At 40.2% G+C, this 14,583-nt stretch overlaps 1 protein-coding gene across 4 annotated transcripts in view; it reads left to right on the top strand.

Annotated features, from left to right (window-relative positions):
- The window catches only part of msh3 (mutS homolog 3 (E. coli)), a 140,114-nt gene extending 126,296 nt beyond the window's left edge, over nucleotides 1–13,818 (top strand). For all 4 annotated transcript variants that reach the window (XM_046346629.1, XM_046346627.1, XM_046346628.1 and 1 more), the window contains one exon: nucleotides 12,313–13,818. In XM_046346629.1, coding sequence (XP_046202585.1) covers nucleotides 12,313–12,394 — 82 coding nt within the window. In that variant the 3' untranslated portion in view covers nucleotides 12,395–13,818. The remainder of the gene's footprint in view (nucleotides 1–12,312) is intronic.
- The last annotated feature ends 765 nt before the right edge of the window (nucleotides 13,819–14,583 follow it).

Below are 14,583 nucleotides of genomic sequence, written 5' to 3'. Positions count from 1 at the left end.
TCAATCTTGACTAACGACATGCCACTGGCTTTGTCTATGTATGTAGATAACTCAACACTATACACATCAGCTACTACAGCGACTGAAATGACTGAAACACTTAACAAATTGCTGCAGTTAGTTTCAGAATGGGTGGCAAGGAATAAGGTCCTAAATATTTGAAAAACTAAAAGCATTGTATTTGGGACAAGTCATTCACTGTACCCTTAACCTCAACTAAATCTTGTAATAAATAATGTGGAAATTGAGCAAGTTGAGGTGACTAAACTGCTTGGAGTAACCCTGGATTGTAAACGGTCATGGTCAAAACATATTGATACAACAGTAGCTAAGATGGGGAGAAGTCTGTCCATAATAAAGTGTTGCTCTACCTTCTTAAACTTCTTGTAACTCTCAAACCCGGAACCGGGAGCGTAATCATCACCTCAAACTAATTAGCATAACGCAGAGGACATAAATCTTCCTATTCATGAAAATCACAAATGAAATTATTGAGACACAGCTTAGCCTTTTGTTAATCACACTGTCATCTCAGATTTTCAAAATATGCTTTTCAGCCAAAGCTAGACAAGCATTTGTGTAAGTTTGTCATGGCATAATGCAATGCTAGGCTCTGCTAGCGGCAGGCAACATTTTCATGAAAATTAGAGAAGCAATCAAATTAAATAATTTACCTTTGAAGAACTTTGGATGTTTTCACTCAGGAGACTCCCAGTTAGATAGCAAATGTTCATTTTTTCCCAAAATATTATTTTGTAGGCGAAATAGCTCCCGTTCCTCACGTTTGGCTGAGAAATCGACCGGAAAATGTGGTCACTACAACGCCAAACTTTTTTCCAAATTAGCTCCATAATATAATATATATAATATAGACAGAAACATGGCAAACGTTGTTTAGAATCAATCCTCAAGGTGTTGTTCAACAAGTAGGTGTCTGCTTACTTTTGGTCATGTAGTGTACATATGGGCAGTACCAAAACCAGTGATCTAATGATTGTCTTTTCGCAGCTAAATCTGCAGTTAGGATTCCCCATATACTGAATATGACATTCTATTGGTTGCAAGAATTTGTATAATAATTTAAATGGAAAAACTCATCGTTTTGTGTATCAGGTCATAAACCATGTTCCATGGAATCGGTGTATCGAAAATCTCCCAACTATTTTGCAACCTGTGTGGAGCAGCTGTCAATTATTTTCTTCCTTAAATAAAACTGGTATACTGTTTTATTCATAATTTATTAAAATAATTTATTAATAGCCAATTTTTGTCTTTAATGCAGGGCCGACAGACATGTTCCTTACCTTCTCCCCTTTCCATTTGCCTCGTCCATTTTTGTAGTAATGCTGCAATCAGTTGTAATTTTAGATAGAGCAGGCATTTCCATATATATTTGTTAACTGCATGTGTGACGTAACTCGACCAGTCTTATTTATGATATAATTTACAAAGCTTATTAAAGTGAAATTGCGCCCAGCTAATTTTTTCTATTTTTTATTTATTTAACTAGGCAAGTCAGTTAAGAACAAATTCTTATTTTCATTGACGTCCTAGGAACAGTTGGTTAACTGCCTTGTTCAGGGGCAGAACGACAGATTTTTACCTTGTCAGCTTGGGGATTCAATCTTGCAACCTTTCGGTTACTAGTCCAACGCTCTAACCACTAGGCTACCTGCCGCCCCTTTCTATGGCTTCTTTTAAAAATAGCAATATTTTGGAGATTATTTCATTTTTAAATAATCGAAAGTGAAAGGTTGTAATCTGAATGATGGGAAGAAGTCCATTCTTGAACACGAGGTTTTGTTACCAATCTGCTAGAGAACCAGTTCGGATTTAAGTATAGTTTTTGTATGATTTAAGCCTTTATTAAGTGTTCCAATGCTTTAGTAATTGATCATTTCTTCCCCTCGAATTCATATTCATTATATAAATACGCCCGTTTAATTTTTGTCTGGCTTGTCATTCCAAAAAAAGTTCAATAGTCTTTGCTCATATAATTTTAAAAAACAAGTCATTAGATGTAGGCGGGGCCATAAGCAAATAGGTCAACTGGGATATGACTAAATAATGAATCAGGGTGATTTTTCCACAAATAGACAGGTTGTCCTTTCCATAGTAACAAGATTTTATCTAATTTGGCTAACTTCCTATTAAAATGTATTGTAGCGAGATCATTTCTTTCTTTCGGGATATGAATACCAAGTATGTCCACTTCACCGTCTGACCATTTTATTGGTAAACAACACGATAATGGCAAACTTTTATTTTTAGCAATCCAATATAAAATATGGTGCATTTATCATAATTCGGTTATAATCCAGAGAGGTTATAAATGTTATATAGATCATCTGTGAGGCTATGCAGGGATCCAAATAGCGGATTTAAAAGAAAACATGAATCATCAGCATACATTGACACCTTTGTTTTTAAGCCCTGGATTTCTAGCCCTTTGATATTTTTGTTGGATCTGATTTTAATAGCTCACTTTTCGATGGCCGTAAATAAATAGAAATGTCTATCATGGACATCCTTGTTTTACTCTTCTTTACAATTTAATACTTTCTGATAAGTAGACATGATTTACTATTTTACACCTAGGGTTACTATATATAACTTTAACCCATTGTGTAATAGATTCTTCAAAATTCTAATGGTCCAGGCATTTAATTATATGCTCTATGCATTTTGCTAGGATTTTGGCATCACAACACTGTATAAGGGGTCTCCAGTTTTTTAGGTGGACTGGATCTTTATACTGTATTTACCACCTGGGTCCTATTTCAGTAATAGTGAATTCAGACTTTCTTGCTGAGTATCAGATAGTCTACCGCTTTTATAGGATTGGTTAAAACAGAACTTTGAGTACATTGAAAAAATATTTGATATAACTCAACTGGTGTGCCACCCAGCCCTGAAGTTTTCATGACCTTGAAGGCTTTAATTGCATCTACAAGTTATTCCTCTGTAATTAGGCCTTCACATGAGTCTTTCTGTATAGCTGTTAATTTTACACTATTAATAGAAAAAAATAGAAAAAAAAACTAAACTTAACTTTAGTTCATGGAGATGGAGGAGACTGAAATTAAAACATGAATGATGGATGACTCTGTCATTTATAGCAAGTTTCAGTAAATTATTTTTGATCGCATTTCTATGTTGAAGATTGTTTTTTACAAATATTCCAGTTCGCATTATTTTCATAATATATTACACTTGATCTTTCTTCAATAAGTTCCTTCATTTCTTTTTGTTTTTCCTCTAACTTATTCTGTGCCTCTATGGCACAGTTTTTATTACCATCTATCTACATTGTTAGACCTTCAATTTCCTTTGTTAATATGGACTCTTTTGACCCTAAATTGCTTTTGTTTTATAGATGAGTATCGAATTGCATGGCCTCTAAAGGCACTTTTAAAAGTGTCCCAAACAATAAGGGTATCTGCTGTACCTATGTTCTGTAGGGAAAAGGCAGGTATAAATTATTCTGTCTTGGTTAAAAACAAGTTGTCATGCAGTAAGCTTTGACTATATTTCCAGTATCCTCGCCCTTGCAGAAATTCTGTAAGAGTAATGTGTATACCAATTATTTGATGGTCCGACCGCATTCTGTCACCAATCAACACTCTTTAAACATTTGCTGGCAACGAAAATTACATAAGGAATTAGTCAAGACGACTTGCTTGATTGAGCCTCCTCCATGTATATCTCACTAGGTCAGGATATTTAAGCCTCCATATACCCGCTAGTTCCAATATATCCATAATATTCGTAATTTCCCTAAGCGCTACCGTTCAAAAGTTTGGGGTCACTTAGAAATGTCCTTGTTTTTTAAAGAAAAGCTCATTTTTTGTCCATTAAAATAACATCAAATTGAAATACAGTGTAGACATTGTTAATGTTCTAACGGACTATTCTTTCAAAAACAAGGACATTTCTAAGTGACCCCAAACTTTTGAACGGTAGTGTATATATTATTGAAGAAGTGAGGATCATCGTTATTTGGACCATGTAGATCAATGAGCCAGATCTGTGTATGGGTCCAGTAGCATATTTAAAAGGATCCACCTTCCTTGCTGATCTGTTTGAACAGTTTGCATATTCGGATCAAAATTATTGTTCATTAATATCATCACCCCTTTTGAGTTTCTTTGCCCATGGGAGAAATATATTTCGCCCCCAGTCATTTTTCCATACAACTTCTTCTAAAGGTGTAGAATGAGTTTCCTGTAAACAATAGATATTATATTCCTTCTAGGGGAAGGAAGCCAGATAAGGACTGATCGTCTTTTATTATTATCTGCTAAACCATTACAATTATAACCAGCTATACTTATTTCACCACTTGCCATAATGAGATACAAGTTTAGATTATACATACCATAATATGTTTGTAAATTTACCATTAAGAAATACCATGATAACTGAGTGTTCATATAGCTGTACCATGATATTTTCACTGTTAAGCATAATGTGGGTGGGACAGTGAGGGTGCCGGAGGGTAGGGCTAATGTTATGTACATAATGTTGCTGCTATACCGTCTCGTATGACCGAAAAGAGCTTCTGAACATCAGAACTTGGATTATTCACCTCAAATTGGACGAGGAATTCTTCTTCAATGAGTCGGACGCGAGGGATATACTGCAGACACCCGATCAGGCCCCGATCCCTGTGATTCGCTGGAGAAGGAAACTGAGATTTCGAGGCAAAAGATCAAGGATCAGGCGACGAGTGGCTAATCTTCCCTTGCCTTCCGTTCTGCTAGCTAACATTATATCGCTGGAAAATAAATGGGATGAACTGAAAGCACTTACATCCTACCAACGGGACATTAAAAACTGTAATATCTTATGTTTCACCGAGTCGTGGCTGAACGATGACATTAAGAACATACAGCTGGCGGGTTATACACTCTATCAGCAAGACAGAACAGCAGCCTCTGGTAAGATACAGGACGGGGGCCTATGCATTTATGTAAAGAACAGCTGGTACACAATATCTAAGGAAGTGTCATGGTTTTGTTCGCCGGATGTAGAGTATCTCATGATGATAAGCTGTAGACCACACTATCTACCGAGAGTTCTCATCCATTTTTTTCATAGCTGTCTTACATTCCACCAGAGAGCGAGGTTGGCACTAAAACCGCACTAAATGAGCTGTATTACTGCCATAAGCAAACAGGAAAATGCTCATCCAGAGGCGGCGCTCCAAGTGTCCAGTGACTTTAATGCAGGGAAACTTGAAACCGGTTTTACCGAATTTCTATCAGCATGTGAAATGTGCAACCAGAGGGGAAAGAACTCTAGACCACCTTTACTCCACACACAGAGACGCATACAAAGCTCTCCCTCGTCCTCCATTTAGCAAATCTGACCATAACTCTATCCTCCTGATTCCTGCTTACAAGCAAGAATTAAAGCAGGAAGCACCAGTGACTCGGTCAATAAAAAAGTAGTCAGATGAAGCAGATGCTAAACTACAGGACTGTTTTGCTAGCACAGACTGGAATATGTTCAGGGATTCTTCCAATGTCATTGAGGAGTACACCACATCAGTCACTGGCTTATCAATGAGTGCATAGAGGACGTCGTCCCCCCACAGTGACTGTAGGTACATACCCCAAACAGAAGCCATGGATTACAGGCAACATATGCACTGAGCTAAAGGGTAGAGCTGCTGCTTTCAAGGTGGGGGACTCTAACCCGGAAGATTATAAGAAATCCCGCTATGCCCTGTGACGAACCATCAAACAGGCAAAGTGTCAATACAGGACTAAGATTGACTTGTACTACACCGGCTCTGATGCTTGTCGGATGTGGCAGGGCTTGCAAACTATTACAGACTACAAAGGGAAGCACAGCCGAGAGCTGCCAAGTGACACAAGCCTAATAGTCTAGCTAAATCATTTCTATGCTCACTTCGAGGTAACACTGAAACATGCATGAGAGCATCAGCTGTTCTGGATGACTGTGTGATCACCCTCCCCGCAGCCGATTTAAGACCTTTAAACAGGTCAACATTCACAAGGCTGCTGGGCCAGACGGATTACCAGGACGTGTGCTCCGAGCATGCGCTGACCAACTGGCAAGTGTCTGCACTGACATTTTCAACCTCTTCCTGTCTGAGTCTGTAATACCAGCATAGCAGACAACCGTAGTCCCTGTGCCCAAGAACACAAAAGTAACCTGCCTAAATGACTACCGACCCTGTAGCACTCACGTCTGTACAAAAGAAACACCTATGTGAGAATGCTATTCATTGACGACAGCTCTGCGTTCAACACCATAGTGCTCATCACTAAGCTAAGGACCCTGGGACTAAACACCTCCCTCTGCAACTGGATCCTATACTTCCTGACAGGCAGCCAACAAGGTGGTAAGGGTAGGTAAACAACACATCCGCCATGCTGATCCTCAACACGGGGTCCCTCAGGGGGTGTGTGCCCAGTCCCCTCCTGTACTCCATGTTCGCTCATGACTGCATACCCAGGTACAACTCCAACACCGTCATTGTGTTTTCTGATGACTCAACAGTTGTAGGCCTGATCACCGACAATGATGAGACAGCCTATAGGGAGGAGGTGACCGTGTGGTGCAAGGACAACAACCTCTCCCTCAATGTGATCAAGAAAAAGTAGTTGAAAAGCAGGACCGAGCACGCCCCCATTCTTATCGACGGGGCTGTAGTGGAGCAGGTTAAGAGCTTCAAATTCCTTGGCGTCCACATCACCAACAAACTAACATGGTCCAAGCACACCAAGACAGTCGTGAAGAGGGCACAACAACAACTATTCCCCATACCAAAGGTTTATTTCCCATACCAAAGGTTTTTGCAGCTGCACCATCAAGAGCATCCTGACGGGTTGCATCACTGCCTGCTATTGCAACTGCTCCGACAGCAAGGCACTACAGAGGGTAGTGCGTACAGCCCAGCACATCACCGGGGTTCAGCTCCCTGCCATCCAGGACCTCTATACCAGGTGGTGTCAGAGGAAGGCCCTAAAAATTGTCAAAGACAACCACCCTAGTCATAGACTGTTCTTTCTGCTACCGCACGGCAGGTCTAGGTCCAAGAGGCTTCTAAACAACTTCTACCCCCAAGCCATAACACTCCTGAACAGCTAATTAAATGGATACCCAGACTATTCTCCCCCCCCCCCTCCATGCTGATGCTACTCTCTGTTAAGACCTATGCCTAGCCACTTTAATAACGCTACCTGCATGTACATAATTACCTCGACACCGGTGCCCACGCACATTGACACATTGACTCTGTACCAGTACCCCCTGTATATAGCCCCGCTATTGTTATTTACTGCTGCTCTTTAGTTATTTGTTTTTCCATTTTTTCTCTTTAATTTTTATTAGGTATTTTCCTAAAACTGCATTGGTGGTTAAGGGCTTGTAGTAAGCATGTCACTGTAAGGTCTACACATGTTGTATTCGTCACATGTGACCTCTAATTGTTCTCCAATATTCCACCAGCTAAAACCTCCCCCCATTCCAGGTTGGGTTGTCGTCCCAGTGACTAGCTGGCCATCCCTGTACACATGGATCCTAGGGCCTTTAAGAGATACGGGCCCAGCCTACAGGAAGGAGGTGAGTGCCCTGGCAGAGTGGTGCCAGGAAAATAACCTCTCCCTCAACGTCAACAAAAACAAAGGAGCTGATCGTGGACTTCAGAAAACAGCAGAGGAAGTACTCCCCTATCCACATCGACGGGACCGCAGTGAAGAAGGTGGAAAGCTTTAAGTTCCTCGGCATACACATCACTGACAATCTGAAATGGTCCACCCACACAGTGGTGAAGAAGGCACAACAGTGCCTCTTCAATCACTGGAGGCTGAAGAAATTCGGCATGGTCCTCAGAAACTTTTACAGATGCACAATTGAGAGTATCCTGTATGGCTGTATCACCGCCCTTTACAGAAACTGCACTGCCTGCAACCGTAGGGCTCTCCAGAGGATGGTGTGGTCTGCCCAACGCATCACAGGGGGCACACTGCTTGCCCTCCAGAAAATCTACAACACCTGATGTCACACGAAGGCCAAAAAGATTATCAAGGACAACATCCACCCGAGCTACGGCCTGTTCACCCCGCTATCATCCAGAAGGCGAGGTCAGCACAGGTGCATCAAAGCTGGGAATGAGAAACAGAAGCTATTTTTCAATCTCAAGGCCATCAGACTGTTAAATAGCCATCACTAGCAGGTTACCACCCGGATACTCAACCCAGCACATGTTGCCACTTACAGTACAGAACCAGATTCTCAGTCAACAGCATTTTGAACGCATTCATCTCTGTTTTACTGCATCTAGTTATTTAAAAATGTATATATAAAAAAACATTGCATATCTTAATTTATTCCCACAATTGACGAATCATTTGCATAATAATATCAGCACTTCTACGAAGGATTGTCACCTGTAACAAGGGCTGGCAGTATGAATTCTACATTTTGTCAACAGATGTGGGATGCATAGACTCACTCAACCCACCCCATCCAAACAAACACCTCTGCCCCGCTCCCCTTCCACCCATAGATCGACCTTTCCCACACACAAACACAAGCTAACATTTTCAACAGTTGTTCCATCCCGGGCCCCAACTAAAGGGAAGACTTGATGTGTGAATGTGTAAAACAGTTTGGCTATTTAGAAATTGAGCAGGAATGGGAAGATTTAATTAACCAATCTAGTCCTAGCTTATAGAGCTCTTCCCCCCCAACACCCACACACGCTGGTCCACCGTTATGACCAATCTTCTCAAGAACCTCTGTGCAGAACCTCCATTTTGATTATTCTGTGCCACCATGGTCACAATAAAATGCCCTCTCTCTGATTGTCCGAGTGTGACTCCCTCCCCATGGTTTACTGCAGCCAGTGTAGCCAGCAATGCCAGTACCTGCGGGTACTCCACTCTCATTAGCAGCTTTGAGAAAATCCTAGTATATTATGCTCACCCATTCGGGGGCTTAGACTTTTGGGCCTACTCTACCAGGCAGGCTCAGACTCTTGATGGGGTGGTGCTGCATCAGTGAGTCTCTGACTGCGTTCAACTTTCTGTCATGGCTGCATAGCCTACTTGCAGTAGGAAACCATGTGTTTGGTGTATTTGATACCATTCCACAAATTCCGCTCCCGCCTTCACCACGAGCCCATCCTCCCCAATGAAGGTACCACCAACATCCTGTGCCGCATACTGTGCCTTTTTTATGTCCTCTTGTTTGTAGTGTTTTTATTTCTACCTTGTTGATTACTGCCTACTTTTTGGCTTTGGGTACTTTGTGTACCAGTTCCTTGTATTTGGGGATTTATTATTTCATGAATTATCCTATCTTTTATCTATTTATAAATAATATATGTAAAAAATATAATACCAATTATTTTACAACATTCCCTAACTTGAATAGTATAGTGTATTTATAGTTAAAGTATTAATTGTTGTATTTTATTATTTCTGTGAAAAATATATATAAAATAATTAACTCCAGAGCACCAAATTTTCGCGCTTTGATATTGTCTGTATATCAAATAAGGCATTCTCTTATCTTGTTCTCTATTTTAAGTTCAATAACATTGACAGTTTAGTTTCAGCTTTTTCGTTTATTTTTCTCATTTGAAGGGCTCGCCTTCCATCTTTTTACGGATATGCCCAAGCACGCCTAATTTGGTGGTGAAAAAGGTCATCCGTGTCAGTCAGAGTCTCTTAATTTTCCTTTAGAGTTTGGTTCTCTATTTTTTCTGTGTTTACTCTCTGACTGTGTTGGTTGTCTTTGTCTATACAATTCTCTAGGCTTACAAGCTGTTTTGAGTTATCCAGTGTGGATGTTGTTGCACACGAGTGATCAGATCAGCGTAGAAGTACTATTATTTAGTCCGTTTTAGGGACATTAATTTATATGCTTTTTCACGAGGCATTCTGAACCACCATGCTACCTTCTTATTGAGTCATTGTTTGTTTTACACTTAAGACATGCCGTTGTGCTGTAGAATTTGTGAATGTTGTCTCTTGATTAAATAAAAAATAATACTCAGCAATCTACACACAATACTCCATAATGACAAAGCGAAAACAGGTTTTTAGAATTAAAAGAAAATGTATTAATAATTTAAAAACATACCTTATTTACGTACAGTACCACCCAATGTTTGGACACACCTACTCATTCAAGGGCTTTTCTACATTGTAGACATCAAAACTATGAAATAACACATATGCAATTATTTAGTAACCAAAAAAGTGTTAAACAAACTTCTAGGCTTAGGCGAAGCTGTTGGTTTATTGATTACATTTGGGGGTTTTTCATAATTAATAGGCTGACACTACTTTAAGCAACTACTTTAAGCAACAGAATATCTCACCATCATGCATTTCATCTCTTCTCTCACCTTCAATTCCTTTCTGGAGCATGCAGAGATGGGGGCAGTCAACAGTTTAATGAAATATGTTTGTTGTGAAAACATGTTACTATCAATGTTCCCGAACAGATTTCACTTGGTTTCCCATATGAATCACTGGCTGGCTGCAGGAACATGGTTGGAGGGCGCACGGCATACAGAGTTTGGGCGGAATATCACCTTTCGAGCAGCAAGAGGCTGCATGCTCCTCAAACAGTGGTTGAGGCATGAAGTGAAATAACCTGAGTAGCCTGCCGGTGGGAAAGCGGCCTCCATTCGCTATTCGAATGCCTTGTTCCTGCCCGTTTGATAATGGGCCATTCTAAATCGAAACTAGCCTGAGGCAAGGAAGAGAGCGCAAGCTTTTTGTGACTTTCTCAAATGATCAATAGCGTATTGTCGCATCATGCAGCCCATATATGTTTTAATTTCTATGACAGTCTAAAGTTTGTATCATTCACAACTAAAGTTGCCAAATAACTCTAAATGTAGCATATAGGACCTGTTTGAAATGATCACATTTATGCTCAACTTAGCCTTTTCATATGCGCACTTGCTCTGGAATAGTAAAAATATAATTTATATTTTATTCAACTAAGTTCAATTATATTCTTCTTACTAGAAAATCATATAATTTAAAATAATGGAATGGGACTTCTACGCATATCTTGTCAGCTATATGAACACACCTACAGACTATGGCATTGCCCATTGCCAGATAACATACAGTAGGCCAACTCATATTCTGTTCTTCTGAAATACATTTTGTGTTTAATTAAATTAAACTGATTTGGTGAGGGCTGCAAGATGTTTACCAGGTTTATTTGCCATTAAGTACTAGGCTTTATTTGAGATGAACCTGTATTTGTTGGCTCACTTCAAAATTGTATTTTCTTCTTTACCATATAAAGATTTTGTGCTTTTTCTAAAATAGTGATTTATTTTTCTTTAATTTTAATTTCTAACTCAGATTTAACTATTGCGGAATATTAAATTATCATTCCCCTAATTAGATCAAGTTATTTTGCAGGGTGTGCGTGTGTCAGGCAACCCGCAGGCCAGGGCGTACAGAGCTAGTTTAGTCAGTCTCCCATAGGAATTACCTGTTAGCAGAGCTATTACCTGTTAGCAGAGGCACACACACACCATGTAATCCCTTCCATATGAAATGTGTGTCTCGTGCCAGACAGTCAGAGCCCGTGGGGTGCAGTAGAGTACTGGCTTGCCACTCATTCCTCTACCATCAAGGCTCAGTTCACCCCTGGGGACCGGTGTCTTATTTCTCAAAGAATCAGATTGGTTTTTGCATGTTCCACCATCCTGACATCAGCCCATTCCTTTAAAGGATCTAGTAACATTTCCACCTGCAACTTTCGCCAAATGTCAGTTGCATACCAGTAGTAGCATAGGAATATATATCCATGAGTGTAAAACATACTTTTCAGAACGTAGCATTTTATATGTGACTATCTGGTCCGGCTGCACTTTGATTCTACCATATTGCGGACACTTATCAGTCCTTTCAGATCTACATAAATGGCGGGGGGCTTGATATTGGGCAAAATTTCAGAACACACTGAATGGATTTACTTCAAGACTGAAACATTTGTACTAGAATAATTCCATATAATTCTCTGTTGGCCTCCAATTATATTGGATCGAATTAAAACCACTTTTCTATTGTGTTCCCCCTACCTCTAACCCACTTCTTTCACTCTCTCGTTCTCTCTCTCATTCTCTCTCTCTCTTTCCCTCTCTGATCTCTCTTTCCCTCTCTGATCTCTCTCTCTCTCTCTCTTTCCCTCTCTGATCTCTCTCTCTCTTTTCCTCTCTGATCTCTCTCTCTCTCTCTTTCCCTCTCTGATCTCTCTCGTTCTCTCTCTTATCGCCCTCTCTCTGATCTGTCTCTCTAGAAAGAGCAAGAGGTTGTTTGCTGAACTGTGGAGCATCGACGACAGAAAGGCTCTTTTGGACTGGGTGCAGCTAAACTCCTAATCACACACACACTCGAATGTGCGCACACACACACTCAGAAATCCCTGGCCATTGTGACTCTAAGCCTGGTTTGTCCTCTTGTGTTCTCCATAAAGTCTCTCTAGCCCTGACTCAGGAAGGACTAAAGCCCTGAGGGAACAGGAGGAACAGCATTAATCTCTGTATCTATAGAAAATGGACACACACACCATTAAATGCCAAAGCACATGCAAGTGCGCGGCGGATTAGTGGGGCCAGTGATGCGAGACCTATCTTTAAACCCAGTCATTTTTTAAATTGAACCTTTATTAAACTAGGCAAGTCAGTTAAGAACACATTCTGATTTGCAATGACGGCCTACACAGGCCAAACCCGGGTGACGCTGAGCCAATTGTGCGCCGCCCTATGGGACTTCCAATCACGGCCGGTTATGACACAGCCTGGATTTGAACCAGAGTGTCTGTAGTTTTTCTTTGGTACCAGGTAGTTTAATTGTATTAGTAAGTAAATACCTAAAGGTACCCAGTTACCATTGTTGGTCAATACCAGCTGAAACAGCAAGTTTATCTATGGTTAGGGAAACTCATAGCGTTAATGGCATGGCTGCACGCTTGCTGTGAATCCAGTATGAGACCGCGCAGAGAAGCAGGGGATAGCGTTATTTCGACAAGCATAGGCAAGAGACGTGTTTTGATAATGCAACCTATGGTTTACAGAATGAAGTCAGGAATTTGCATTTGAGACAGGATTTAGGATGTTGGTTTCAGTGTGATTGGGACTGGATAGGAAAATAGCCTAGGCTCTAGGACAGGAGAAGATAGTTTTCCCTCATGCCTCTCTGAATTGTTCAGACTTCATGTCTGTGACAGAGAGGCCTATGTAGTGAATTTTGCATAGGCCTAGCAAATTTGAGACTGTCTGAAGAGACACAATGACGGCACATGTTATTTTCTAGGTTACTGTAGGGGTTTCCTGTAGGGTTTATTAACTGCATTCAGGTCCCGTGTGCAGTTCAGCAGTGTGCTTTGAATTCATGGCGACTTTGTGTGAAGTAAATGCGCTAGGCTAAAGGCAACCTGTTTGGATAATGTGCTATTTTATTTTCTGCTAATCTGATGCTGCGTATGTTGTGTATTTTGTGGAAATGCATTAGTGCCAACATTGGGTAATATTTTTTTGTAATTTCCCACGTTATTTTGGTTGAAATGTGAATAGCATCCCCGGGACAGTCCCAGGCTCCTGGTTACCCATGTTAATCACTAATTCAGATTTAGTCTGGGTACCAGTCTGTTTAGCTATCATTCCACTCCTTGCCACTCCTGTCATTTGGCAAGTGACAGGAGTGGAATGTTATCTAAAATGACTGTTACCTATCCTAATTCAGGCTGTGTGGGTAGAAGGAATTCAGGCTTGTACAATTCAATAAAAAAACAACTTTATTCAGACTTGAATCTTTGTGTTCATTTCTCTAGTGTGAAACTCACTGTCTAATAATAAATACTTATCTTCCATTTTTAATGTCTGATTTAGTTTCAGTGATACCATTTGGGTAACGCTTTACTTGACACCGAGTGTCATAACAGGAGACATAATATGGTCATAACACTGTTATGACCCATATTTACGCCTGTTGTGACATTGTGTTATTTTATGGCTGGTTATGACACCTAAATTAGTTTCAAAACCCACATTTTATTTAAAGTCATGTTTTTTCATAATATTTTAAATAACAAGAAGCAGTATGACCATCGTGGTACTTTACTTAGACTAAGAAAATAAACTTTATGAAATAAAAAGCGTTATGACCATCATAACCATATAAACCAGAAAGGCCTATCAAATCAAATTTTATTTGTCACATGCACCGAATACAACCTTACAGTGAAATGCTTACTTACAAGCCCTTAACCAACAATGCAGTTTTAAGAAAATACCTAAAAAACGTAAGAAATAAAAGTAACAAATAATTCAAGTGCAGCAGTAAAATAACAAAAGGCGGCTATATACAGGGGGTACCGGTACAGAGTCAATGTGTGGGTCACCGATGTCAAGGTAATATGTACATGTAGATAGAGTTATTAAAGTGACCATGTATAGATAATAACTGAGAGAAGCAGCAGCATAAAGGAGGGCAGGGGGGGGGGGCAATCCAAATAGTCTGGGAAACCATTTAATTAGATGTTCAGGAGTCTTATGGCTTGGGGGTAGAA

This window comes from Oncorhynchus gorbuscha, linkage group LG04 (assembly GCF_021184085.1).
Source record: "Oncorhynchus gorbuscha isolate QuinsamMale2020 ecotype Even-year linkage group LG04, OgorEven_v1.0, whole genome shotgun sequence".
NCBI classification, from domain to species: domain Eukaryota; kingdom Metazoa; phylum Chordata; class Actinopteri; order Salmoniformes; family Salmonidae; genus Oncorhynchus; species Oncorhynchus gorbuscha.
This window is presented reverse-complemented; position numbering and strand designations above follow the sequence as displayed.